This window comes from Amyelois transitella, chromosome 25, assembly GCF_032362555.1.
Source record: "Amyelois transitella isolate CPQ chromosome 25, ilAmyTran1.1, whole genome shotgun sequence".
Classification (NCBI taxonomy): Eukaryota; Metazoa; Arthropoda; class Insecta; order Lepidoptera; family Pyralidae; genus Amyelois; species Amyelois transitella.
In genome coordinates this window covers 863,476-891,435 of record NC_083528.1, presented here as the reverse complement: position 1 = coordinate 891,435, position 27,960 = coordinate 863,476, and the positions used below count along the sequence as shown (strand labels likewise).

Below are 27,960 nucleotides of genomic sequence, written 5' to 3'. Positions count from 1 at the left end.
ATGAAAACTCATATTTAAAAACATTATATATTTATATATCTGTGGACGCGAGTCACTTCCATTGTTGTGTTCTACAAATTAGCTGCTATATTTCACAACTACCTCTAAAATATTGTTCTTAAAGTTGAATCAAATATATAAAATACTCGTGTCACAATGTTCGTTCCCGTACTTCACCCAAACGGCTCGACCGATTTTCATGAAATTTTGTGAGCATATTGAGTAGGTCTGAGAATCGGCCAACATCTATTTTTCATACCCCTTAGTGATAAGGATTGCCCACCCTGAACACCGTTTTATTTTTTATTTTATTTTAACAATAAATTACTTAAAAATTATTTATTTGGCAAAACAACGTTTGCCGGGACAGCAAGTAGTTATACATATAACAATGAAAATATTCTTCTACTTCTAACTTCAAAAAAGGATCTCATGTATTTTAAATCGTGAATTAAATATATTTTTAGGTATATGTCGAATAAAACAAATTATAAAATAAACAAATTTTAATTTATTGATATAATAACTAAAAAAAAAATATTTTACACAATACATTATAATTAGTATTACACCACTAAGAATAATTATTTTAAACATATCAAAGACGTGGACTAGCAAATAAAATCAACTTATACAAAACATTTCAATACGGTGTCAAAGGAATCTGATAATTTGCGGACATTTCTATTTACTAAAAAACCGTCCGGGGTGCCCATTTCCCTAAAAATTGTTACATCTTCAATCATATTCCAAATTTAGTGTCACATTAAGATATAGTAAAACCTTAATTTCTCTTAACAGTACTTAGTAGAAATTGTAAAAGCTACCAATTTGTAATAATTTTTTATTGAACATCGAAATATTTCGAGTACTTTATCGGCATCATATTTCAGTTGCTGTTGATATAAAAAAGATTTTAATATATCTTTTTGTTACACATAATTTTTAAGTGAACCTTTTTGAATCATTGAGCGGGCCCCGGCGACGTCCATTTCCCTCCGATTTAAGTATTAAAGTTACAGTTAAAGATTAAAATATGGCAGTCCATTCCAATTATATGATGTAAAAGTGAGAAAAATTGGTCTGAAAATCAAATAGGAGCTTTAAACTATTAAATATCGTACATATCGATAATGCTATATTATATTAAATGTTGTCGTACATCGATCGGAAAAGAAGCCATTACAGTAGAAAAAAATTGTTTATTTTTAAAAAATCGTCTTAATCTAGGCGTAAAACTAGCAGACCAGAGCTAACTTCAAATATCCAGAATTTTTTATGTCCAACACAGCAATGGCTGTATGAGAGTCAAACTCTTGCCTGCCTCGGTCGCCATTTTGTTGATGTTGGACACATAAAATGGCTTCCAATACAAACCCCTTAAATAGACAAGTAGATGCATGCGTGTGTATACAAATATTATCATATTATATCAACTTACGCAGAACACGTGAAAACCAACAATGAGCTGTTATTATAAGATTATGTAAAAATGGCGGAGCAAGTCTGATATGCCATTCGAAAACTTTTTTACAGTCATCTTCATTGCATGAAACTTTCACGTTTGTGTTAGAAATAAATACAATTCTAATACACTGTTTTCACAACATATTTCAGACAGTAATTTCTACACAGATAAATATTTTAATGCGTATTTGAGCACGATACATATAAACGTACAATTTCTTTGCAAATAAGAATGGTCTGTCTGACGATCATTCGATATCGCCGTCCCTCATCAACGTAGTTAGTAAGACAAGGATGGCGACATGTCAGTTTGACAGATAACTTTTAATTGCAACGAAATTTTTTGTTGATACTGGTGATAAACGGTGACGCATCAAAAGCGATCCGAAACCGTGTCAAGACCCAGTGTACCGCCAGCCCTATATAAAACATCTAAATAACCTATCTAAGACAGAGGCTTAACAAAATATAGTAGCTCGACAACCATCCATCGACTAAACAAATTAATAAGCTAACGGGTGATGCTATACCGCCGGTCAAATAACGAAGCTTCTTTTTACCTAACCACCTAGTAGGACATTATTTAATAAATTGATCAAAATAGCTCTGTAAAATGCGGGTAGATGAAAAAATATCACCGTTATTCATACGTATACTCTTTTACATGATTATATCTGTATACATAGTAAAGCTTTATACCCCCCACCATCTGATTCAAAAGGCTTCAAAGATGTTTTGTTAGATACTGGCGCACCAGTTCATGTTTTTACAGAGCTATCGACGAGTACGAACGCATTTATCGTGTCCAACGGTAACAGGAAAAAAAAACGTTATTCGGCCGAGAGTATAACAAAATTAGCATCATCCGATTTGTGCTATTCCAAATAAATACTGCAACGAAAGACTACTTACCGAAACGTTACGTAAAATGACGTTTTACAGCAATACAGAACGCCTATCTCAATTACCCCTTAAGACTATGCCCTAGCCTAAATCTAGAATATGAACTATTGGGACTTTGGTGTTTCCCGTCCCAATAATCAAGGGCAGAAATCATGGCCGCCACGTTTTTTCAGATGGAAATGATTTCGTATAAAACAGTGCCTAAGTACAGTAGATAGAAAACATGAAGCCAGCATTTTTAGACCGTGGGCTTCAACTACATTGTCCAGTGCTGTGGTTAAAAACTATTATTACAAAAGCTATTCATTTCAAAATTAATAAGTCCAAAATGTAGAAATTACGGCACAGTTTTTCGTAGAAAATGGCACTTCTATGCCGACCAAGTTACGTAGTGACCAGCGTAACGCCGCCGTACTGGGTTGACAGTACTATTCATTTTGTTCGTGATAATTCCTGAGAAGCTTATTATCCTTACGCTAGAACGAAATAAAATGTATCTTTCTCGTCCAAACAATTATATTTCCAATTCAGATAAGACAAACAAACATCACATAAAGGTTCTGTAAAAATAAAATCATCAAAGTACACGCAGAAGATCCGATTTTCAAAACGCCATTGCGGCAAAAATTATACCGTATGACGTGCATTTTTCAAATCGGACCTTCTACGCCCCATTAGGAATGGAACTGAAATGCATAATTTAACACATGTGCGCAAAATTATCATTTTTGTGCAACGAAAAATATAATTCTCAAAATAACCTTAATCTTAAATGTTATACATTGATACGACGTTTTGAGTTTAAAGATTATATTGCAAATGTCAAAGTATAAATATTATTACGAATTAAATTAGCTTGCCTGCACTCCAAAACAAATATTGGAGGGAAAGCAGCTATTCAATAGCAAAGTCTATTGGTCTTACTTATGAACCAGAGGTTTGGAAATATGCTTTCGCAACGGATTATCCCCTACACCTTTTGACGTACAATTCATTAGACAAGATTTAAATTATATAAAGGGTAACTCAATATTTAATATTAAAATGTATGTAAAACAGACGAAAAATCGTTGCGACTTACACATTTAATCCCTCAATTTTATTAAAAATTCTTAAATTATTGAACGTCGGTTCATGTGTCGTTAACTAAAGTTGTCAGCACAGCAAATACGGCTAAAAACATTTTCCACTGGGCTTTGACCTTATACTAGGTGAACGAAACCGAACACCAATCACATCGCTCGAAATTTAAACGAGGAAGTTTTCTATTGGTTGATATTTAGGTCATTGAACTGTTCTTTAATGCACATATTGATATTTATTTTATGTTATTCTTGTGTTAAATGTTAAAATGCTTTGACAAGAGATGTTTTTAACTCTTTTGAGTGGACACCAACTTTAGTTACCAACCCAGTAAGACCATAGACATTAGGCATTCAGTTCCAATAAAGAGATCTATAGACGAATCTCATTCTTAAACATATTCTCATTCAATAAATTACACATAGATACATTAATAATAGTTTTTGGTTCTTTAATTTTAGTTTTTTTTATATAACTTGTACGACTTTTCTATTGTGCGATGTGTCATCTGGAATGAAGAAAGAAGAGCTTTTAAATATGAATAACAAATACTTTTTTCTTGTTTATATATATTTACGATAATTGTCGGAATAACTTAAGAATGTGGACTCCAAAAACTTTCAAAACTAATTTATTTTAACTTTATGAACTAATTACCTACCCCTCTGGGAAAGTAGCGTGATTTTATGTATGTATGTATGTAACTAGATCAAAACTTCCCAAAAAAAAAAAAGAGTTCTAACTACATTTCCCGGCAAGTAAGTTGAACCAAAATTATACTCTATTGAGCGCAGAAATTTTTATACATAAAAAAGAATTCTGCTCGTCCCGGAACTGTCAAATTATAGGGTCAACTTAAACGCCGGATGGTGTGATTAAATTATAAACTTACCAAGTCACAGAAACATAAAACAGCTGTTCCCTCCTGGGCAAAGGTATTGGGATACGCTAACCATAATTATACTTTAAATATATATAATATAAATGTATAATATATATATATAATAAAACGCGCACACTCACACGGACAAACCCCAACATACAATTTTAAATGCTCAACACGCTAAATAGCATTAAAGTCCCTGTTTATTATGAGACTTGAATTTTTTTTGGAAATAGTGATTTATATATATATATATGTATATAGTAGTACGGTTATTATGTGGATATATTAAGGTAGCGTCACAAATCGTCGTATTATCATGTCTCTGTTTCTGGTGAGGAATGTCGACCTGTGACCAGGATCCTGGTGTGGGGTAGACGGGTAATTACTAATAGCGACTCCCTTGTGACCTCCGTGACCCAATAAACGGGTACAAAGCCTAACCGAGCTTGTATCACGGGTCACACATTAAGTTGTTTAAAAAATGCGCAGGTTTCCTCACGATGTTTTATCCACCTTAAGCTCATTTCTAATGGATAATAAATTTAGAGAGATGATTTTATTTATACCGTGAATAAAAAATGTAAATTTCCTTTTCATTCAAAACTTTCCGAGATACAATTTCACACTGTCACTTCATATCTCTAGAATTAAGGTGTAAAAAATAGTTTGGCTTCGATTATCTAGAAATATCGATATGATGTATAATCTCAATCCACATTATACATTTATACACAAATACATACATCTCACCACGTCTTCACCCCGTGGGGACAGACAGAGCGTACGTACCTATATCCACATATAAACCGTACATTTTGTAATATACATTAGCAAAGTCGCGTTTTAAACATTCGTCGCGTCTAAAATAGTATAAAACTTCACCTCCCCCATTATCTGTAATCAATGTGGACTTTAATCTGTTATATTAATTTGGAATAACATAACACCACTCTTTTTTACGCAGGGGATTAAAAAGGGTTCTTTGCAGACTGAGGAACCCATGTTGAGAATATAACTTGATTAATTTCGAATAAATCAGGGGTTTATTATTGACTAAAGAATTCCAAAAATAACATGAAACTAAACGAATATATCTTGAAAAAAAAAAAAAAAATCAAGTCTCAATCGTTCCAATTAGACGCGCGCGTGGGGTCAAGTGTGGCGTGTGTGTTGTGTGTGAAGGGGGGGTGTTATAGGATGTATGTGTGTATGTTTAGTTCCATATGCGTAGGAATGAGTCCCAGGAGCCGGTCGCGACCGCCATTCCGTTCTCGGTGACTCCCAAGCAGGACACTCGGTTGTCGTGGCCGGCCAGTATTCCTGTGGGCAGAGAAAAAAAAAATGTTAGTAAAATACATACTATATTTATACAAGGTGACATTTAAAACAACTGCATCCTTTTAAACATAGACTATACCCATGCTTCTGAGCCGTTTGAGCCTATTTTTATTTAAATTAAACGCCATCATTTTCACATTTAAAAAACCCTCAAAAACTACGTCACACGCTTTATTAAAGACCAATACTACAAAAAGAAATTAAAACTAAACATGTAAATAAATGTCTGAAAAATAAATTATTTTTCTAGTATCAAGATCAAGTAAAGTACAGAGTTGTCGAGATCGCTCAGCTGAATGAATTGTGTCGTTGACCTCTGAATCTTACGCGTCGCTTTTCCGCCGGCCAGGGTAATATTACGAATTTGGGATCGTGATTTATGATACTTTTATTTTTTTCGTACTTTCTGAAATATGAACCGATATTTTTCTTTTAACGTTTTTAAATATTCTTTAGATGAGTACACTTAACAGTTAAATTTATGCAGTTCACCCTGTATATATCCGTAGCTGAACGTGGCCAATCAGTCTTTTTAAGACTGTTGGCTCTGTCTAACCCGCAAGGGATATAGTCTTGATTATATGTATGTATATATGTATGATCCCACTTCCGACGTCAACTTTTAAAAAAACAATCATCAAAAACATCCACTAACCGGCTCGCTCGCTCTTCATCGAATCCCAAACGTTGCAGTTGAAGTCGTCGTAGCCGGCCAACAGCAGCCGGCCGGACTTGGAGAACGCCACCGAGGTGATGCCGCAGATGATGTTGTCGTGGGAGTACATGGCCAGCTCCTGGTCGGCGCGGATGTCGAACATCCGGCACGTGGCGTCGTCGGAGCCGGTCGCGAACGCGAACCCGGACGGGAAGAACTGAGGGGATGAAAAGAAATAATTAAAAAAAAATTATACAACTGTAGCGGCGCCAATAAAAAAAGAAAAGAAGGCAACCACTCCCATCTCATTCCCGTGGATAGATCGCGCGAAATACTACCGCTGTCCCGTTTCAAGTTATAATAAAAAGTGAAACGGCTGTAGCGGGAGCGATGTTTCGGCTCGACCGCCACCAAAGATTTAGGTTTTTCGCGGTTTTGGACTGATAGCGTCGCGTGGTTTTATTTTTTATGTTTTGTGATTTGTGGCATATAGATTTCGCCGCAGAACGAATACCTATATAATAATTACTAAGGTTGAAATGTTGACGAAATAAAATTGGGAAGTGATCAATAAAAGTTAACACAGAGTTAGTGAAATTTCTAATTAGGCATAAAAAGTCACGCTTATTTTCCTGAGGGGTAGGCAGACTAAATCTTTCCACTTGCTACGATCCCTACATACTTTCTTAGCTTCATACACATTCATATCTATCTTTTTACAAGCTCTTCAGTTTCGGGTACTCTTGATCTGACTTTGACGATTTCAGGATAAGAGTCCTTTATTGACGCCTGAATTTCCAAGGTAATATACAAATTCGCTTTTATAACCATGTATGGACTGGACGGACATGTCTGGTAGACATATTTCTCAATTTTAAATAATCAAACTATCAAAATGGGCATATAAATTGGAACTAGCTGTCCTGACAAACGTTGTTTTGCCATATACATAATTTTAAAGTAAATTTCTAGTTAAAAAAAAATGATAAGGATGCACAACCCTTATCACTTAGGGGTATGAAAAGACTACAGACCTACAGAATATGCTCACAAAATTTCATGAGAATCGGTCAAGCCGTTTCGGAGGAGTACGCGAACGAACATTGTAGAATCTATACTAATATTATAAAGCTGAAGAATTTTTGTTTGTTTGTTTGTTTGAACGCGCTAATCTCAGGAACTAGTGGTTCGAATTGAAAAATTCTTTTTGCGTCATATAGACTATCTATCGAGGAAGGCTTTAGGCTATATAACATCACGCTGCAACTATAAAGAAATAATGGCAAAATTTGAAAAAAAAAAAACGGGAGAAAATTGTACATCCTTGAGGGTTCAATGATCATCTCAATGATGCCCAAAATAACAATTCCACGCGGACGAAGTCGCGGGCACAGCTAGTTATAGAAAAATATAAGATTTGAATAAGACGAGTGATACATAATAATACAACATGCACTCACAGTGACCGCGTTGATGTCGCTCTCGTGGCCGGGGAAGGTCTGCTTGCACTGGCAGTCGCGGATGTCCCACAGCTTGGCGGACGCGTCGCACGCGCCCGACACGAACGTGCGCTGGTCCGGCGCCAGCGACAGCGACATCACGTCGCCCGTGTGCCCCGTGAACTGCCCGCACTGCTGGCCCGTCTCGATGTCCCACAGGGCGCTGGGAATGGATTGGAAATGGTTCAAGGTGTGTTTATTTATCATAGGCTTATAATTTCTTTTTTATTAGTTGATTCTTCTTTTAGGCGGATGGGCTAGCAACCTGTCACTATTGGAATCTCAATTCTATCATTAAGCCAAATAGCTGAACGTGGCCCGTGTGCCCCGTGAACTGGCCGCACTGCTGGCCCGTCTCGATGTCCCACAGGGCGCTGGGGGGGGCATTGGAAATAGTTCAAGGTGTGTTTATTTATCATAGGCTTATAATATCTTTTTTATTAGTTGATTCTTCTTTTAGGCGGATGGGCTAGCAACCTGTCACTATTGGAATTTCAATTCTATCATTAAGACAAATAGCTGAACGTGGCCCGTGTACCCCGTGAACTGGCCGCACTGCTGGCCCGTCTCGATGTCCCACAGGGCGCTGGGGGGGGCATTGGAAATAGTTCAAGGTGTGTTTATTTATCATAGGCTTATAATATCTTTTTTATTAGTTGATTCTTCTTTTAGGCGGATGGGCTAGCAACCTGTCACTATTGGAATTTCAATTCTATCATTAAGACAAATAGCTGAACGTGGCCCGTGTACCCCGTGAACTGGCCGCACTGCTGGCCCGTCTCGATGTCCCACAGGGCGCTGGGGGGAAACATTATAAATGGTACAAGGTGTGTTTGTTTATCATAAGCTCATGAACTCGAAATTCTTCTTTTAGGCGGATGAGTCTGTCACTATGAGCTCGAGATTGTTCTTTTTGGTAGATGAGTCTGTCACTGTTTGGATCTTAACTCTAGTATTAAGCCGTACAGCTGAACGTGGCGTATTAGTCTTTTTAAGACTGTTGGCTCAGTCTACCATGCAAGGGATATAGACGTGATTATGTGTATGTATATATGTTGTTTATCATCCTTCTAGCGTTTGTACGGTGGGTTTAGGAGATAGATTTATCACCACGCTTTGATTGGATGCCGCCTTTTGCGACATCCATGTAACTAGGAATATAATAAAAGGGGGTTTTCCTTTTACACGATACCACTCTAGCTGGCTGGCGAGTGGCCGGGAAGTTAGTTTTCCCACTGGAATCTAGACAGATGCTGTGACTCACCAGGTCATGTCCCCGGAGCTGGTGAGGATCTGGTTGTCGTCCAGGAACCGGCAGCAGGACAGGTAGCCCGAGTGGCCGGGGAGCTAGTCTTCACACTGGAATGTAGACAGATGCTGTGACTCACCAGGTCATGTCCCCGGAGCTGGTGAGGATCTGGTTGTCGTCCAGGAACCGGCAGCAGGACAGGTAGCCCGAGTGGCCGGGGAGCTCGCGGGACACGCGCACGTTGCCCTCGCGTGTCTTCAGACTGGAACACAAGGTCAAATTTATAGTCATTTATTTGCCAATTAAGCGTACCTTACATCTGTCATAAAATTAAGAATGGAACTTATTTTACTTAGCAAACTTTTACAGGCATGGCGAATAGGCGAATTACAGTATTTTTACTTAAATTAACTTACACTATAGAAATAAAATAATACAAAAAAATAAGAAAGTATTGCAATGCCAAAGTTTTTTGCCATTACATACATGCCGTATGTATCTAATCAATTTAAAATTTCATAACATCGTGGTATAAACCTTTGACTATGGTCACGTAGCTGAAAGTATATGTATGTACATTATTTATTATCGTGATAACTCCCAAATTATTTTTATTTTGGTTTATTATTTTTGTTGACTGGAAGAAATCCCATTGTGGATAAGTCCGCCATTGTACATATTCTTCTAAATCCAATAACTGTTTTGTAATTTGTTATATTTATTTTTATAGTTTATAAACAAACAAACAAATTATTTTAGAAATCCCATGATTTCTATAACACTAATTCACTACATACCTAGAGGGACTTCCAATTAAAACTCACCTGTAAATAGAGCAGATGTTGTCCAAGCCGCCGCACGCCACGTAGGAGCCGGAGGGTGCGTACGCGCACGTCATCACCCACGACGAGCGGAGCGGGATCGCGTGCACCTTGTTCGTGGTGTGGCTGTCCCACACGATCAGCTTGCCGTCCTGGCTGGCGGATACCAGGTTCCTGTGGGAGAAAAAAAAAATAACTTATTCAACTGCTACATAAGCATTTAAGTTTTTAATAAATAGCTCTTTGGGAGAGGAGCAGAAAGAGTTTTTTTATAAGCGAAACCATATTACATATTATCACATCTATATCTCTTGCGGGGTAGGCAGAGCCAACAGTCTTGTCAAGACTGATAGGCCACGTTCAGCTATTTGGCTTTAAGATAGAATTGAGATTCAAATAGTTGCCAGCCCGTCGCCTAAAAGAAGAATCCCAAGTTTGTTAGCCTAGCCCTTAGTCGCCTTTTACGACATCCATGGGAGAGAGATGAGAGTTGTCCTATTATTTTTTCTATTGGTGCGGGGAACCACACGGCACAATATATAAGAGAACCAATTAATTTTTACGAAATTGTAAATATCTCAAAAATTACTAAATAGATTTAGATGCCCCACAAATTTTCAATTAAAAATTCAATTTACTGATCCTACAATGGATTTTAAATATCATCAAAATCAAACCAACGGTTCGAAAGTTATCGCGTTACAAACATACGCAAGATAAAAAAATTATTTTCGCTCAAGTTGACTGGTAGATGTCGCTCGCATCGCTCACTCGGTCGGTCAATAAATTCAACCCTTTATACATATAGTTTAACTGAGTAAAATCCTTTTCAACTACCTAACGATTGTCGCTCAACACAATTTACTCAAAGAATTTACAATAAAATCTACTGTTATTTACCAAATTAATTATTTCCTTTTATCTCATGGTTCTATCATTAAGCGTCATCAAGATTTCCAATAATGTCATTTAAAAACTTGACTCGCGACTTATTACTGGAATTTCCTAAAATTCTTCCTCAATAATAAACGCCTGTCTGTAGTCGTATAGATACATACACATATCACGTCTTCATCCCTCACGGTGTAGACAGAGCCCACATAAAACTCGAAGGTCTTAAAATTTTTGAAGGTGTACTATCCTGTAGCGGCTACTTGCTGGATCTCGTGACTCCCACCCACCCTCTTACAACTTGTAGAACTAGTTCTAATAAAGATTGTCTTTATTCTATCATTTTTTTATTATCTCATCTCTCTCACCTGCGACGTTTTACTCAAATGCTCCAGTCTATTACTATGGACACGGAGTTTCATTGTTGTAACTCTGTATTTTCCATTTCAAACCCTTTTCCTTTCCTGTTAAAATCGATTCAAACGGCCGTAGTTCACGCCCCCAGGTCGAACGTCAGGCACGTGAAATCCCTGTGTGACTAATACTAGAAGTACCTACACCTTTAATGAATCCTACTACTATTATATCCTATCCTACTACTATTATATCCTATCCTACTACTATTATAAAGGCGAAAGTTTGTATGGATGTATGGATGTTTGTTACTCTTTCACGCAAAAACTACTGAACCGATTACCATGAAATTTGGTATGTAGGTAGCTGAAGACCCAGAATAACACATAGGCTACTTTTTATCCCAGAGTTCCCGCGGGATTGATAGGGTTTCCATGCGGACGAAGTCGCGGGCGGCCTCTAGTACATATATATATCCTAATGTGTATTATTTCAAAGTAAACTTTTTAGTATCATAATTGACGAATTCATAATACCCTCTATTTGTTCACTCGGCATCACCTTGTACAAACTGAGGCGCTCCATTAGCGACTAAATGTTTTCCTCAAACAACCAAAATGGCTATCGGCTGTTATTCTACGGTCACGCAAACGTTTTATTGAGTACGCCATCTTTGTTTTGTGAAATATAAATGTTATGTCTGTGCCGCGCATGTTATATGTAGTATAGTAGCCTATGTGTTATTTTGGGTCTTCAGCTACCTACATACCAAATTTCATGGTAATCGGTTCAGTAGTTTTTGCGTGAAAGAGTAACAAACATCCATACAAACTTTCGCCTTTATAATAGTAGTAGGATTAGGTACCTGTATACATACATGGAATAAGTACAATTAAGGACGTCCTGGTAAAGGGTCAGGTCAAGCGTACCCGAAACCGCCGAGCTTGCATGAAGAGAGTTATAAATGCGGATGCAGCGAAGAAAATATGCAGAAATCGTGGCAAGTGGAAAGAGGTATTCTCTTGTCTACCCCTCCGGGCAAGAGGCGTGATTTTATGTATGTATGTATACATATATGTTATAAAATGTTAACTGATCAATGTCTGTATTTGAAGTGATTGAGACTGCAATGTCCTGTTTATTTATTCAAAAAATCAACAGAATATTAATTACAATGATTCTTTATAATAACAAATCCAATAATAGGTTTTCCTTATTTAATAATTATCTAACGTCACTGTTATCGGTTATAAAACCATTTACGGAATTGACGCAAAACCTATACCAAATTATATATATACTTTACATTCATACATTATAAAGATATATATATATTCCTTTGCGAGGTAGACAGTGCCATTAGTCTTCATAGACTGATAAGACGCGTTTAGCTGCAGCAAATAGTGACAGGTTGCTAACCCATAGCCCAAAAGAGAAGAATTCGAAGTTTATAAGCCAATCCCTTAGTCGCCTTTTACGACATCCATAGGTAAGAGACGGAGTGGCCCTATTCTTTTTTCTATTGGTACCGGGAACCACACGGCACATATATATGTAATAATATATAATACCATTTTTATCGCCAATAATCTCGAAAAGACTGAAGTCGACATTCAGACTATATGAGGCCAAATCATAAAAATGTTGAAAATAAAACAAAGATTTCGAATCTAGTTTTCCTCATCAACACGAAGTTTTAATGACACCGTTATTCCTAGAAGGCGTTCTGGCGAGGAAAGTAAGTACATACTAAACAATTATTTATTCAAAAATTAGGGGAAATCTGTTCGTCAGGTTTCTAAAACAAACGGAGTAAATACAGTACCTACAAATCGCGTCATGAAAACTCACTGATCTGAATTAAAATAAATATTGTGTTGCGAAGTGTCGACGTATCAAACTACTAAGGTAGCAGTAGCAGGGTACCATACGAGGGTCCAATCCCACTGCTATTATTTATACTCTTTTCGGAATAGAAAAAGATATTTCACATTCCAGTAAGGCTCGCAGTAAAACCGTCGTCCCAAAGTCCAGACGGGAGTCCCTTCGTGTTTTTACATGACTAAGCAACTTCCAGATCATAGTCATAGGCAAACAAGGTTTCCTATCCACGGAAAACGAAGATTTTTTTTTATTTCATGCTAATTGTTTAAATACTCATTTGCGATAAATCCACCTCCTTTTTGGTAGTACCCAGCGTATTCATATTACAGATCAGTGTAACATTGTATTACTCATATTGTATGCGTCAAATGTTTTGTCGGAGGATCTTTTCAATAACCGACCAAAATGGAAGGCCTCGGATACAATACGTATTTTTATACCTCATATGCATAACTATGCCAGCAGTATAGTATAGTTTAGTGTAATTATAAGCAGCGAATATATAAATTATACTAAGAGTGAAAGCAAGTTGACTAAGCAGAGATATACAAGGAGAGTGTGGAGGGAAAGGTCGGAGTGGGAAGACCTAGACGAACGTATCTTGATCAAATTAAGGACGTCCTGGTAAAGTGTCAGGTCAAGAGTAGGTATACGAAACTTGCATGAAGAGAGTTATGAATGTGGAAGAAGCGAAGTATGCAGAGATCGTGGCAAGTGGAAAGATAATGTGTCTGCCTACCCCTCGGGGAAAATATATTGTATATTCTACAAAGTTATATATATTTCCGCCGTGTAGCATATTGTTTACAGCCAGAATTATGCTGAGTACCCTTTCGGGAGCACCATACTACATACAAGTTTATTATTGTACATATTATTGTTTCCTTTTTTGTCTTTTTGTTATGGTATTTTATGAATAAATTCTTTTTACTTTTACTTTTTTTATTTACTTAAACTGCAATTTTCTCAGTCTCAACTCTGTAACTTGTTTATATGTATGAGCAAATAAAGATATAATACCTGGAGTCACTGCCCCAGTGCATGGCATAGATCTTGGCGAGGTGACCCCGCAGGGTGCGCCTCGTCCGCATCTGGATACGCCCGATCGGCTCGAGGTTGGCCGTCGCTTGCGCAAGCGAAGTGTCGCACGCCGCCTTCCGTGCATCCTGCAAATAAACATAATTGTAATAGATTGGAGAATGTAATGTGCCGTGTGGTTTTCGGCATTAATAGAAAAAAGAATAGGACCACTCCATCTCTTTTCAATGGATGTCGTAAATGGAGACTTAGGGACAGGCTTAGAAACATGGGATTCGTCTTTCAGGCGTTGGGCTAGCAACCGGTCACTATTTGAATCTCAATTGTACCTAGTACACAGTAACAGGTAAACATAGTAACAGGTTGACAGAGATGTCCACATTGAAAGCCAACGGTGCGTTGCTAAATAGTCTTAACTGTAACACTAATCGCTTAGTTGCATTACAATATTGCCGTAGTTACACAAGTATTAACGAAATGTCTAATTTCGGTCTAGTCTTATATTTATTGTATTTTCTAAATATCAAATCAATCCATCTTTATTTGTATATTTGGGGGTGTACGCCGTCCCGTTTCACGTTATAATAAAAACTGAAACAGCGAATGGCGTAAACACCATGTAACTGGCCAACAAAATGGTTTAAGTTTTCAAGAGTCTGGAATTTTTAAGACTTTTCAATAATTGTCTTCTACACGCCTCCTGCGACATCCACAAGAGTCCTATTTAAAGGAAAGACTATAGATTTGTGACGAACTTTAAGCAGGGAATAAAAGTTTTCAGTTCTTGTCTAGCTAAGAAATTAAATGTATCTTATAATATTTACTACGTGCCCCATTAACATATCGTCCCTTAACTCCAAATTTTCAGTGACTTTGAATACTTTAATTAATGGGCCACGCTGTTAATATCTTGTTCGCATTTTCCGGAGACCAATATGTCTTTACCTATATTTACACTTACACTGCATCATACTGATCCAGATACCCAGAAAACGTTCGTCGGTCACAGTCCAGCACTATTTTATAAATGGCATCCAACGTTTCGGCATAACTGAACTCAGTTTTGATTGTGTTGGAGTGAAATAGAAAGCAGATAAATATAGTAGCATTGTGACGGTAAGACGTCAAATATATATTTATTAAAGAGACTGTACCCGTATGGCATTTTTGAGGGTCTCCGCCTCCTGCCGCAGGCTGTCGAGCTCATTCATCGTGGCCGCCTAGCTGAACGACCGGAGCAAACGCCTGTGATGCCGCCAAGCGACTACGATACGCTACGCCTGCTGACCTGTTAACAAACAAAACTGTTGTTATAAATACATTTAAATTGATAGTTCAGAGTATTATATTCTGGTAGTGTTTAATCAATCGATACAAAAGTTATGATGATTATAGCTCACAGTGGGCATAAAAAAAGAGTAACTGATTAGTTATAGGTGTGTCAAGTGTAAGTAGTGGTTCTTACTGAAATTGAAACTCGTATCAATTATGCCGAGATAAAAATCTTGGCATAATTTTATGCCATAAACATATTGAAGTAAATGACTAGTACATAATTTTTCAGGCCAGGTTGTCATTACTTTTTAATTATTACCAACCGGACACTATTACTAAGATTAAACTTTTTTCTTCTATATTCTATTAAGTATTGACGTTGACTCTATAACTCTATCATCTGTAATGAGTCGCCAAACTTCAATAAACTTTGCTAACTTCTCGTGTATAACTCCTACCACATAATAAACTCATAGTTTTACGAGTTCCAACTTCTCTGAGGAAAGCACGATCATAAAATACAGAACAGGATGGTACAAAGTACAGTCAACATCGCCAAGTTCTAAGAATTTGGTAGCTACTGCACAAGATTTTGTGGCGGATAGTTTTGTTGTTGCCTGTACGCATTTCCACGAATGTAGACGCGGGAATACCGGAATGAAAAATTTATTTCGGAAAACGCACACGTTTGAGTAATCTTTTGTTGCGATTTTCTTAAGAAAAACTTTAAATAACTACAATTACGTGCGAGGTGATAATGTATACTTAAAAATAAATGATTTTAGAAAAATACTTAAAATAAGGTTCAGACTGTGTATGAAACCTGCCAAACCTATTCGGAATTCGCTGAAATATTTTGATTACGAAGTTTTGGAAATACTGGTCATTTTAAAAAGCGACTTACTGCCCCGCGGCTTTACGCGCCTTAAATCCTATTCTTTTTTCTATCGGTGCGGAGAACCACACGGCACACACGTTATGCTGTATGTACTACTGAACATTTTTGATCATGATATGCCTACTGAAAAGCTTTTGAAACGTTATTTAATTCAACAAAATATGTCTTGAAATACATTGTGCTTCATTTTATTCTCGAGTTTTTTACATTTAAGAGACCAGGTGTTTCCTAGTATTTGACTTCATTAACGTCTATATTGTTGGCATCTTCTCAATACTCAATAGATATACCAAGAGTAATATTCTCGGAATTTACGTCTTCCAAAAACAGTTTTTGAAAGGAAAATATTAACTTAATTACATGTCGAATAGCCTATTTAACTCGCTTTTAGCAAGAGTTCAATTTATTTCATTTTCTTTTATATACTCTTTTTTACCTAATAACATTATTTTTGTAGCATGCACATTGTACATATGTGAAAAAACAGGGCAAATAACTAATAAGTAAGTCAGCCCGACATTATGTGCGTCTTGATAGCCATATTTTAAAACAATCATGTCAACACAATAGCCTTCTATATTTATACACAAAGAAAACAGCAGTAGCTTTAATATCAGGCACAAAATAATTAAAGTCGAGAAAATGAATTGCTGTACGACCTTTTTTATGACAACTGTTTCGTATTTATTAATAACATACATTTAGTCTCGTCTTTATCTATTATGGGATAGAAATTTGGCTGTATAGCTTAATGATAGAATTGAGATTTAAATAGTGACAGGTTACTAGCCTAAAGCTTTCAAGTTTATTAGCCTTTCGCTTGATTATTTCAGTATTCCTTCTTTGTCGTTTCCTTTTCCCACTTTTGACGTGGGGTCGGCACAGTATGTTAGTTTTTTAAATTACCTCTGCCACTTGCCACTTCACTGGTCCCTCCCTTTCTCCTCATACTATCCTTTACGCCGTTCATCCATCTATTTTTCGGTCTTGCCCTATTTCTTAAATCTTCCACTTGCATAGTTGATTATTTCAGTATTTCTTTATTGTTTATTTCTCAAAATGCAGTTGTATGCCACGATAAGTGTACCTACTTAATGTAAAAAATATTTTTTGCAGAATGATGTCTATGTTTGGAATTTATTACTATAAACTCTTAAAGGTTGATTTCTGTACTCTCTCTATTTTGTAAACGAGAGCAAAGATAAGGGCGAAGCTGTGCTGTAGTAGACAAAAGCTTATCTGTTCATCAAATTAGAGAGCTTAGGTCCTCGCAGGGTATAAATCAAGTTTTATCATCAACTTTCGGTCTTTTATAAGTTCTAAAATTTTCTCAAGCGCGTTAGATTTCCATGTGTAATATTATAGGTACCTACGGTGATGGACAACAGCGTGAAGAAACCTGCACATTCAGGCAACTAAATTTCATGATCCAATATGAGTTTGGTTCCTTTGCAAAAGTTGCAGAGGTCAGATGGGAGTCGCTTCGTGGAAAATCCTGACTCATCGCACCAGAATCAAGATCATAAACTCACCCCAGGACTCCTCTCCAGACAGGTGAGGATGTAACCGGGGCTTACGTCAGGAGGAAGAGAAATATTATGGGTTCATGACATATAAGTTTTAATTTGAACAAAATGTGGTTGAAGCGAAGGAAGTATGCATAGATCGTGGCAAGTGGAAAGATGTAGTCTCTACCTACCCCTCCGGGAAAGAGGCGTGATTTTATGTAAACAAAATTACACTACTTCTATTATTTTCTGCAATCATTTACACGAAATCATATAAAAAAAAATGGGCCGATTTTAAAAGCCACTTAAAACACAATTGTAGTACCTATAATAAAATTGCGAAAAATCTGTCTTTAATTTCGGATTGATACTCGGAAATCCTATCCTATTATAGAACGTGTGATCTCAAACACCTGAGTTGTTTGTTTACATTATATGCCACTTATCGAAAACACCAGTTTTTGGGACATTGCCAATAATTTATCGTGGCAAACTGCTTATAAGTGGGTAAATTTAATTTTTCTTACATAGCTGGTAAACAAAATGGTTCTGCCTGGTTGCTGTTCTGATTAACCTATACTTGGGAAGTTGTATCGAAATAGGATACGAATCAATCGATTACGAATAAGTGGAAATTATGATTCAAAATACAATTAATTTTTAATCAGAATTTCACCTTATTCGTAAATAATGAGACATGTCGAACTAAAAAGTACAGTCCCCAAAACGACAATATTCTGAATTAAAATGTAGTTTTTTGCAAATACAATAACAAACAAATAAATGTTCCACCACGCTACATTAATAATTAAAGTTATAATGTATTTATTTATTTATGTACACAAAATAATATACAGGATCATTTAATACAGTAATTCTACTACAGATACAGATAGTACAGATGGCCTACCGGACCAACTGTTAATTAAACACTAACTACATTCAGCTTGGGAGTACTTGCACCATCGCGTGCCGACCAGAATTTAAAAGTCAACCCATTGTTTGACATAATAAGGTAAGTACGTCATCGGTCGGTATGTTATTAGAGTTTGTAATGATGAAGTTGTAGTGCCGTGTGGCTCCCGGCACCAATACAAAAAAAAGAATGGGACCACTCCATCTCTTTCCCATGGATGTCGTAAAAGGCGACTAAGGGATAGGCTTACATACTTGGGATTCTTTTTTAGGCGATGGGCTAGCAACCTGTCACTATTTGAATCTCAATTCTATCTTAAAGCCAAATAGCTGAACGTGGCCTATCAGTCTTTACAAGACTGTTGGCTCTGTCTACTCCGCAAGGGATATAGACGTGATTATATGTATGCATGTAATGATGAACGGATTCTTGATTTTTGTGACACGCTGCAATGACTTAGGTCGAAAACTGTTGACGGATTGAAATATCATCATCATCATCCTGGTTTGTAAATGGCACGTTGACCCTGGGCGGCGATCTTTGACCACCAGCCAGGAGAGGAGAGAGAGAGAGACAAAAATTCATCTATGCAGTTAGCTGAATTTGGGGGACCAAATGACTGCATTCAGACCACGGCAGTTTATATTATGGTTACATATTCCAACAGCCGGAAACAGCACAATGGGATCACATAAATATTAAAGAGTTTGCTGCCAGTCTACTGCGGCTAAAATCATACACTTTCAACATACATAGGTATATATATATATACCATTGCGGGGTAGACAGAGCCTATAATAGTCTTGAAAAGACTGATAGGCCACATTCAGCTATTTGGCTTAATGATAGATTTGAGATTCAAATAGAGACAGGCTACTAGTCCATCGCCTAAAAAAAAAGAATCGCAAGTTTACGAACCTATCCCTTAGTCGCCTTTTACGATCATCCACGGGAAAGAGATGGAGTTGTCCTATTCCTTTTTCTATTGGTCCCGAGAACCACACGGCCGGGAACGTACTGAAAAAATTTAATCATCTGTTTTATTACGTAATCTTTGTTTTGGAATTCGTCGAAGTAGTGAGAATTTGAGTGCGGCGAAAATATTTAGCACGCTCTCAAATGTTACCGATTGTTATGGATGGAGTATTTTTATTACACTTATCTCACTCGGGTGAAATAGATTATTATGATTTGGTTTGAAATTATGTGCGGGGGGTCAGATAAATATTAGAATAAATACATAAAACAAATTCAGCTGATTTGTCCTTATTTTTATGACAAGGCAAATATCGTGATAAAACCTGTCTGTACAATAAAACTGCGTTGTGGGTCTCGGCAGCAATAGTAAAAAGTAGTTGTAATAAATAAAGGTAATGTTGAAGGTACCGTCCAATATTTTAAAGGTTACTCAAATACACGACGATGCTTAACGTTACATAGTTTGTACTGTGATGCTATCATAGGTAGAATTCAGGTAATTATGAAGAATAACACAAATTTCTCATGACCCCATTCACAGTTGAATAATATTTGGATTTAATTTACCTGCGAGCATGAGCGGTCTGCAGTTTTCTTAACCCGTGACGCGTCCGCATTTCCTAAAGTCTACACTCCGGTAACGTCCCGTACAATGAAAATTTTGCCGACTTTCCGCAGAAAAGTTAACTTTGTGCTTCAACCGTATAATTATATTCAATGAACTGTATACCTAAAAAAAGATAACGAAACGAGCATCAAGTTAAAAGTAAAATTATATACTAATAAATACCTCAAGTATCATCTGTAGCCCCGAACATTTTAAAGATGACATTTTTTTGGCCGCCATTTACACTTTACACGTTAATTGCACGAAATTCATTCCCATTTCATTAAAATATTTTCCAATAACACAAAGCTAAGTAAATTCCGCTACGAATGAGTATAATCACAACACTTGAACGCAGACAATCACTCTTCAATTGTTTATTAATTATATACTATGCAAATGACACACGATAAACAATTGCCGTCGGACACTGTCAATTTCGACCGTTGGCGAAGAAGGGGTGCGGGCGGGGTGCGTAGCCACGAATCGAGCAACATACCGTTAGCAACAAAAATGTAATTCAATCGTAATGTGTCATTTTTACGCAAGTTTTTTGTGTGTATTTTTTTTAATAAAATCCATAACGTGTTTTAGTGAATGAATCGACCATATTTCTTGCTAAGTATCGAATAATTTATGTGGGTCCATTCAGTATAAATGTTGTAATACACCAGAATTCGGGTGTCGTATTTTAACTCCTAAATCTAATTAAAATACCACACAATAAATAACGAATAAATAATATATATTTTTTACACTAGTATTCATAAAAAATTAAGGTCTCCTTGTTTTCCGCCTAGCCGAATAACGCTTCTCCGCGATAGATTTGTTTTATTTTTTGTTTGTAATGAATAAACCCAGAAACTACTGCACAGATTTTGATGAAATTGTCACAGAGACAAATTAAACCTTCAGGAGCTCCTTTTTTACCACGGGCGGAGCCGTGGGCTATAATAAAAAAAGAACAAATCACATAGATCGAACGTGAGTTTGAGATTTGTGTAGCGATAGGTAGGTACTACTTACATTTATATAACAACATCCTCTTGGATATTCTTATATTCCAGATCCATCCTACTAATATTATATTATAAATGCAACTTTGTAAGGATGGATGTTCGTTACTCTTTTACGTAAAATATACTGGATGGATTTTGATGAAATTTAATATATAGGTAGAATATTACCTGGAAATATAGGTTAATTTTTATCGCGAAATTCTCACGACCACGGACCAAAGCCCAGGAGCGCAGCTAGTAATAGATAATTTGTACTTTATCGCACCATTTTGCTATCACAGTTTGGTCTGATGGTAAGTCAGTCATCTGACTAGTCAGTAGAGAATGCCATATGGCATGAAGTCCACCTTTGTACATATTTTTTGTTAATTTGTGCAATAAAGTTTTAAATAAATAAATAAATCTGGGAGTAATGATAATTTCAATCATTTAATAATACACATTATAGCCATTCCACATTTTTTTTATGAAAAATACAGATCACTTGAGAACCCTGGTCAATGTCTAAGTGCAGAACCCTAAATTAAAATTTACAACTTCCGCCACATAAACGTAAGCCTACCACTAAACACACACTCGATAAAATAATAAGACCTATTTTTAAAGTGGTTTAAATTTTATTTTAAGAAACATTTTGACTATAAACAAAGTGAAAATAATATTTAAAAGAAAAAATAATTAAACAAATTTGCAAAACTTTTTGCGAACGGTACTTTCTAACCGACTTCAATCGCCATCGCAATATTACAAGGTCAATGCCATGCAATGAACAATATGGACGATCGAAATCACATAATTACGAATTATTGTTTATATTATAACTAGTTCAACAGAATTAATTAAAAACCCAGAGAGCTGAGTAAATTTACGTTAAACTTTATATAGTTTATATGGTACTTAGTTTGATAGAATAAATATGAAAACGAATGAAAACATTGTCGATCGTAGTTCGATTTCGGTTCGTAAAAGTAATGTCGATTTCTCGACATTAAATCATAAATTTAGGCCAGAACAAATATTGTTAATAAATAGGTTATTTAATAAGCTGTAATTTGATATGTAATACATTAAACAAACACTTTCCTTCTAAAAGATTTTGACATAATTCCGTTAATAAATTTTACACACCGCTCAATGAAAATAATAATGGCGGAAGGCACTTGTCTTGTCGCGTACTTCACTCACGAATATGTTCTTATTTACAAAATTTTTGTTGATTGTCATTGGTTTAAAAAATAAAAAACGAAGGACAAAGACTTTCTGTTGGTTGTTACACAAGTTTTGGGCGGACCAATGATATTTAAATGATTGAAAAAAAATACCAAAGACAACAGACTGCGTTATTGCCTCGGTTAGGAACTAGGACGCTTCGTGCCGTTTTACGTTAGTGCCTCGGTTAGGAACTAGGACGCGTTATGGGTTAAAGAGTTACAATTTGAAATATTTATTTTGTATAAGGTCTGTGCAATCTGCAATGTTTTGTAGAAGTAGCAACTCCGGTGTACGTACATAATTACGATCATGTTTTTATCCCTTGCGGTGTAGACAGAGCCAACATTATTGAAACGATTGATTTGAACACGTTCAGCTGCTTGTGTTAATGATAGTTTTGAGATTAAAATAGTGACAGATAGCTTGCCTATCGCCCAAAAGAATCCCAAGTTTGTAAACCTCACCCTCAGTCGCCTTTTACGACATCCATGGGTAAGAGGATGAAGTGGTCCTATTCTTTGGTCTATTGACGCTGGGAACCACAAGTCTGCACCACTCACTTCCTAATATTTGTACAGTACAGGGCCGTGCTAAGGGCGGGGCACGGGACCTTATTTTATTTCGCACAGTCGGCTTCAAATTTACGACCGCAAACAGCGGTAAGGGCTCGCTGAGTACACGTCTGGTCTGGGTCGCCTTCGGTCGGCATCGTTTTATTCTGTATCAAATTAAGTTTGCTAAGGTTATACCAGAGACAAGTGTACTTTTTTTTATCTATCCGGAAGAAAAGCGTTGAGGTGTTGTAAAATGCTTGGACACAAGAGTGGACGTCGGATTAGAATTACAATTTAGAGACAACTGTTTGTTTATATTTTAAATAAGTACTTAACGTGCTAAATTTTTATTCATCTTTATTGTGAAAAGATGTAAATTCACGATTTTGTTATCAATACTAATATTATAAATGTTAAAATGTGTTTGTTTAGCTATCTTTCACGTCAAAACCACTGAACAGATCCCAATGAAAATTTACATTTAAATTTGGGGTACGAAGAAGGATATAGGGTATTTGTAACGCGGGCGGTGTCGCAGCCGAAAGCTATTTGTTTGATAAAATAAACACATTATATCTTTGGCACTGTACAAGGAAGCTTTTTAGACAGAACCAACAAAATAAAGTCCTATGAATTAGACCTATTAGCAAGAAACTGATGCGAATGTGACGTGCGATACGTATGCGTATACGCATAGCACTTTCTATCCATGTATTCAGTATATGAATTTGTATGAGGGAAAACATAAAAATACACTATTCTAATTGTTTACTATGGTCGAGGCAAAGAGGAAAGATGTAGTGATAGTGGCAAGAGGAAAGATGTAGTCTGGCTAACCCTAAGGGAAAGGAGTGTGATTTTATGTTTGTATGTGCCTAAGAAATTTTATTAACTTTTGTTGATATCTTCCCCATTAACTCACGTACTAACTCATCACGATACCTCGAAAACTACTAGGCCGATAAAGATGAAATTTGGCAGGAAGGTAGATTGTAGTTAGGAGACGTCGGCTAAGAAAAGATTTTTAGAAAATTCTCAGGGAAATTATTCGTTTAAGGTGGGCGGAGCCCCGGTCACTCTTCAGTTTTTCTTTATGTCTGTCACACTGTACTGTAATATACACCCTATACCACAAAAAAATTGCAGAGGGAACCAAAACACCTCCTTGATATTTTTTGTGCATATGTAATTAATTCAGAAACTTCTTGTACAGTGATCCAATCTGACCCCCTCTCCTCTAGTGTACAGTCGCCAAACATTTATAAGGCAGATTTACATTTTCGCCACTGTACTTACACATTCCCTGTTAAAACTTGTATCAACTATATACCAGTCGGCCTTGTTTACGCAATCGTAGTAAGAAATGCGTTGAAAATTGACCGACAAACGCATGTAATCGTGTACTTACATAGACCGAGTTATTCCAAAGGTACTGTTACGAATCTAAACTATACAATTTAAAAGAACATAAGTATAGATATTTATTTAGGTACAAAAATGTAAAGGTAAACAAACTATATGTCACCGGAAAATAATAAAAACTCCCAGTTTACAAACTCCTTGCGCAGGATTCTAAACGAGTGATGAATTATATTATCTTACGTCCACATTTTATCTTAAAAGGCAGAATCCGAACCATTTTATCATAAAAGGCTTAGGGCGTCCACACACTTGGCGTCTTTCGCGTACGCAGCGGCGTGCTACTACCGTCGTTCCCCACCTAGCGTCAACGACGTTAAAAAGACCCTTAGTGCAAGAGAGGCCCTAAGTTATAAGCCTTTTTATTTACCTTTTTTGTTTTGGGCGGCTCTTCCGCTTTCACTGCCGTTTTCCTAAGACATATGTACATATATAAAATACACGCCTCTTTTCTGGAGGTATAGGCATCTTTCCATTAGCCACAATCCACATTCATAACTATCTGCAAACTCGTCGTCTTGACATGACTTTTCATCAAATTCTGTTTTGATTAAGGAATGTCCATCTAAGGCATCCCACTTCACGGTTCCCATTCACTCTCCTTCCTTAGTCAACCTGCTTTCATTCATCCTCTCACGTGAGCAAACTATCAAAGCATTCCCTCTTCCATCCTATGTCTTTGTTAGAGAATAACTTAGAGTCATTCTCAATTAAAATTTTACAAAAAGTAAATGTGTTCAGACCAAATTAATCTAAATAAACGTGTAACCACATTTCGAAGTCCACTGCAAACATAACAAGGCCTGATATATGAAAAAAGTTACATAATCAATCAAACAGATATGAACAATTACCTTGTTACTAATTTGGATAACATTCATTTCATCTCTATTTAAAAGTATTCATTAAAATAACAATTTAAAATTACAAACTTAAATTAGAGACTTGGGAGCTGGCAGCTTTTATGCTCAGCAAGTATATAAATCTCGCAAACAGCAGGGAATGTTGCAAGTTCCTGGGCACAATGCCTTCATATATTTTTTTATTAATTTTGTTTTTGATGAATTAATGTAAACATGAAATAAAATTCAATATACACCCATAGTAAGTACATGCAAAATTAAAAGTCTAATTTTCAATATCCATTCTGAAACAAGATTGTGGTGGCAAGAAATACTCATCATGATAAAATGAGAACAAATTTTGTGCTTTTATTTTTTTAATTTTTATGTAATGTGATTGGAGGAGGCCTTTGTTGACTGGCAAACAGATTATCAGAAGAATACATGCACAAAACAAGATTACAGAATGAACTTTTAAGAATTGTAATGTTAATATGAATAAGGGCTTATTTATTTTTATATTTAATGTGACACTAGCCATTGCCCACAGCTTCACCCACCAGCTACAAAATAATACAGGTTTTCCATAAATCCCATGGGAACTATAGTTAGAACGGCGATGAAAAGTTGCCCTTCTCCAAACTCATAATTATTATTATACGCAAAATTTCAAGAAGATTAGTCCAGTAGACAATGCAGTGAAGACAAATAAATTACCACTAGAGATTGGTATAAACATTAAACTGTCTGCCGTGGGTCTAACCAGCTGCTCAGTGGTATGGATATAGCTTTATGGTCCGTTTTGGAAACATGAGGGTTTAAAACAGGATAACTGGAATGCACTATAGGAGGGCTACATCCTGCATTAGATAAAGGCTGTTTAGGTTAAAATTATTAATCAATACTTAAAATGTTCAATGTCTTTGAGATAAATTTATATTTTTTTAAGAATAAATTTTAGATTTACATTTTTTAAGAATAAATTTAGTCCACTGTTGAGGTCGCTGGAAATAAATTATTAAAAAAATTACTAAAGTACGGAAATAGTAACAAGTGTGAAAGAGAGCAATGTCCTTCTTTAGGAACCTTGAAGCATTTAAGGATTCACAGGAGGATGAGGAGCACAATTGAGGATCTAACTGCAACTAACTAAAAATTTTAGAGAGATTTAGAACATCAATCTTCTGTTGGAAGATGGTCTAGCAATCTGTCACTGTTTAAAGCTTAATTACCAAACCCTACAGCTGATAATGGTGATATTCTTCAAATGACTTGCCTATGTCTATCCCTTAATGGATTAACATGTATATGTATATATGTTGTGAGGGTATAAAACATATTAGCAATTACTCATTTGAATAAGTTTGTCAAGATGAAAAAGGTGAAGGTATGATGTCACCTGGAGTGATGGGATAATGACATTTTAATAATGTATTGTCATTTATATAACAACGAATTTAAATGAATTTGATATAATTATTGCATACCTACCCCTAATTATATTACATATTACTGACCTACCTACCTACTTTCTTATTCTAGGTAAGGTAGCTACACTATTTCACATTCACGGCATTCTGGTGTTAACATTGTTTTGGGACTATTAACTACTGATTACTGTATTATGTATACTGCCAAACATTATCAAACTAATCTTTAGTATAACTAAGAATAAAATAAACTGTAAAAGACAAAGGATACAAATATTTCACTCAAATTAATGTCAATCCTGAGGAAACGTGTTCATTTCAATACGAAAAGGTGATAATCAGAATAAATCGATGTCCTTTTCAGTAGCAACAGGGCCGCCAGCCCAGTACTGTACATTATATATTATTCATACGACTTTCTCGATAGAGCTTTGACGTCCTGCTATCCTTTAGCATCCAAAAATGGATCTCGTGTCCGTATATTGGCATACGTGACTCCATTTGCACGATAACAAGGACCATTTTTTCTAATAGGCGTTTCACGCAACCGGCGGCGCCAAGGCAGAGCATACACCCATATCGTTACACCACTCATACACTTTCCAGACTCCACATTTTCATGGCAATAGTACTTTTAAACATATTCAAGCGAAAATAAAACATATAAGCAGCTAAAAACAAGGCGAACTGCTAAAAAGATAGTACTTTACCCTTCTGCCAGCTAAGTCTCGTAGTAAGTCCCTCCAGCGGTTTTCAGGCTCTTCCTATAACACCATTAAGACTGGATTCTCACTCTTTGGCACATTGTGAATTGTTTTAACGGCACCACACTGAATTAACAATATATTCACTAGCTTATATCACGAAATCATCCACCATTTAGCTTTTCATACACCCTCGAGCTGGGTCCTTTTCACGGCCATTTGCAAATTGCGTCAAAGTTCCTGGAATGTGATTGGCCAGTTCTTTGCTAGTGTAGTTAGAATCCGTTGCGCCATCTATTGAGTAAATTATGCACGAAAATATGTGATTTTCAAATATGAGCTCTATGTCAATGCTACAACAGATATTATGATAACAAGCAAAAGCAGATACGACATTGTGTAATAAATAAAATAGGGTGCGGTAAGACATTGTTGAGAACCCCGAATCGTGACGTCAAACTGGGCGTGAATATAATTTCGCGGACTTTTTAAACGTGTTATATGAAATAAAATGTGACCATTATAGCCAA

The 27,960-nt window shown here is 36.3% G+C and overlaps 2 protein-coding genes across 2 annotated transcripts in view; both read right to left on the bottom strand.

The window, feature by feature from the left end:
* Positions 1 to 488: 488 nt before the first annotated feature.
* Positions 489 to 27,678, bottom strand: LOC106139632 (guanine nucleotide-binding protein G(I)/G(S)/G(T) subunit beta-1). Its single transcript, XM_013341112.2, has 9 exons — positions 27,437 to 27,678; positions 15,223 to 15,356; positions 14,051 to 14,196; positions 9,905 to 10,075; positions 9,220 to 9,342; positions 7,793 to 7,994; positions 6,333 to 6,549; positions 4,346 to 5,659; positions 489 to 3,961 (listed from the first exon to the last, which is right to left on the bottom strand). The coding sequence occupies exons 2-8, from the start codon at positions 15,277 to 15,279 to the stop codon at positions 5,553 to 5,555; spliced, it is 1,023 nt and encodes a 340-aa protein (XP_013196566.1). The 5' UTR covers positions 15,280 to 15,356; positions 27,437 to 27,678; the 3' UTR covers positions 489 to 3,961; positions 4,346 to 5,552.
* The window catches only part of LOC106139633 (chloride channel protein 2), a 183,087-nt gene continuing 166,567 nt past the window's right edge, over positions 11,441 to 27,960 (bottom strand). The window contains exon 24 of the transcript XR_009657399.1: positions 11,441 to 11,623. The gene's annotated coding sequence lies outside the window, so the exon portion shown is untranslated. The remainder of the gene's footprint in view (positions 11,624 to 27,960) is intronic.

What these genes read in the sequence shown, in the direction of transcription:
- LOC106139632 (XM_013341112.2), bottom strand. Translation starts at nt 15,279, where the DNA reads ATGAATGAGCTCGACAGCCTGCGGCAGGAGGCGGAGACCCTCAAAAAT. An exon ending in CCCTCAAAAATGCCATACGG is followed by an intron (nt 14,197 to 15,222) that starts GTACAGTCTCTT and finishes GTTTATTTGCAG; the next exon opens with GATGCACGGAAGGCGGCGTG. An exon ending in CACTGGGGCAGTGACTCCAG is followed by an intron (nt 10,076 to 14,050) that starts GTATTATATCTT and finishes TTTCTCCCACAG; the next exon opens with GAACCTGGTATCCGCCAGCC.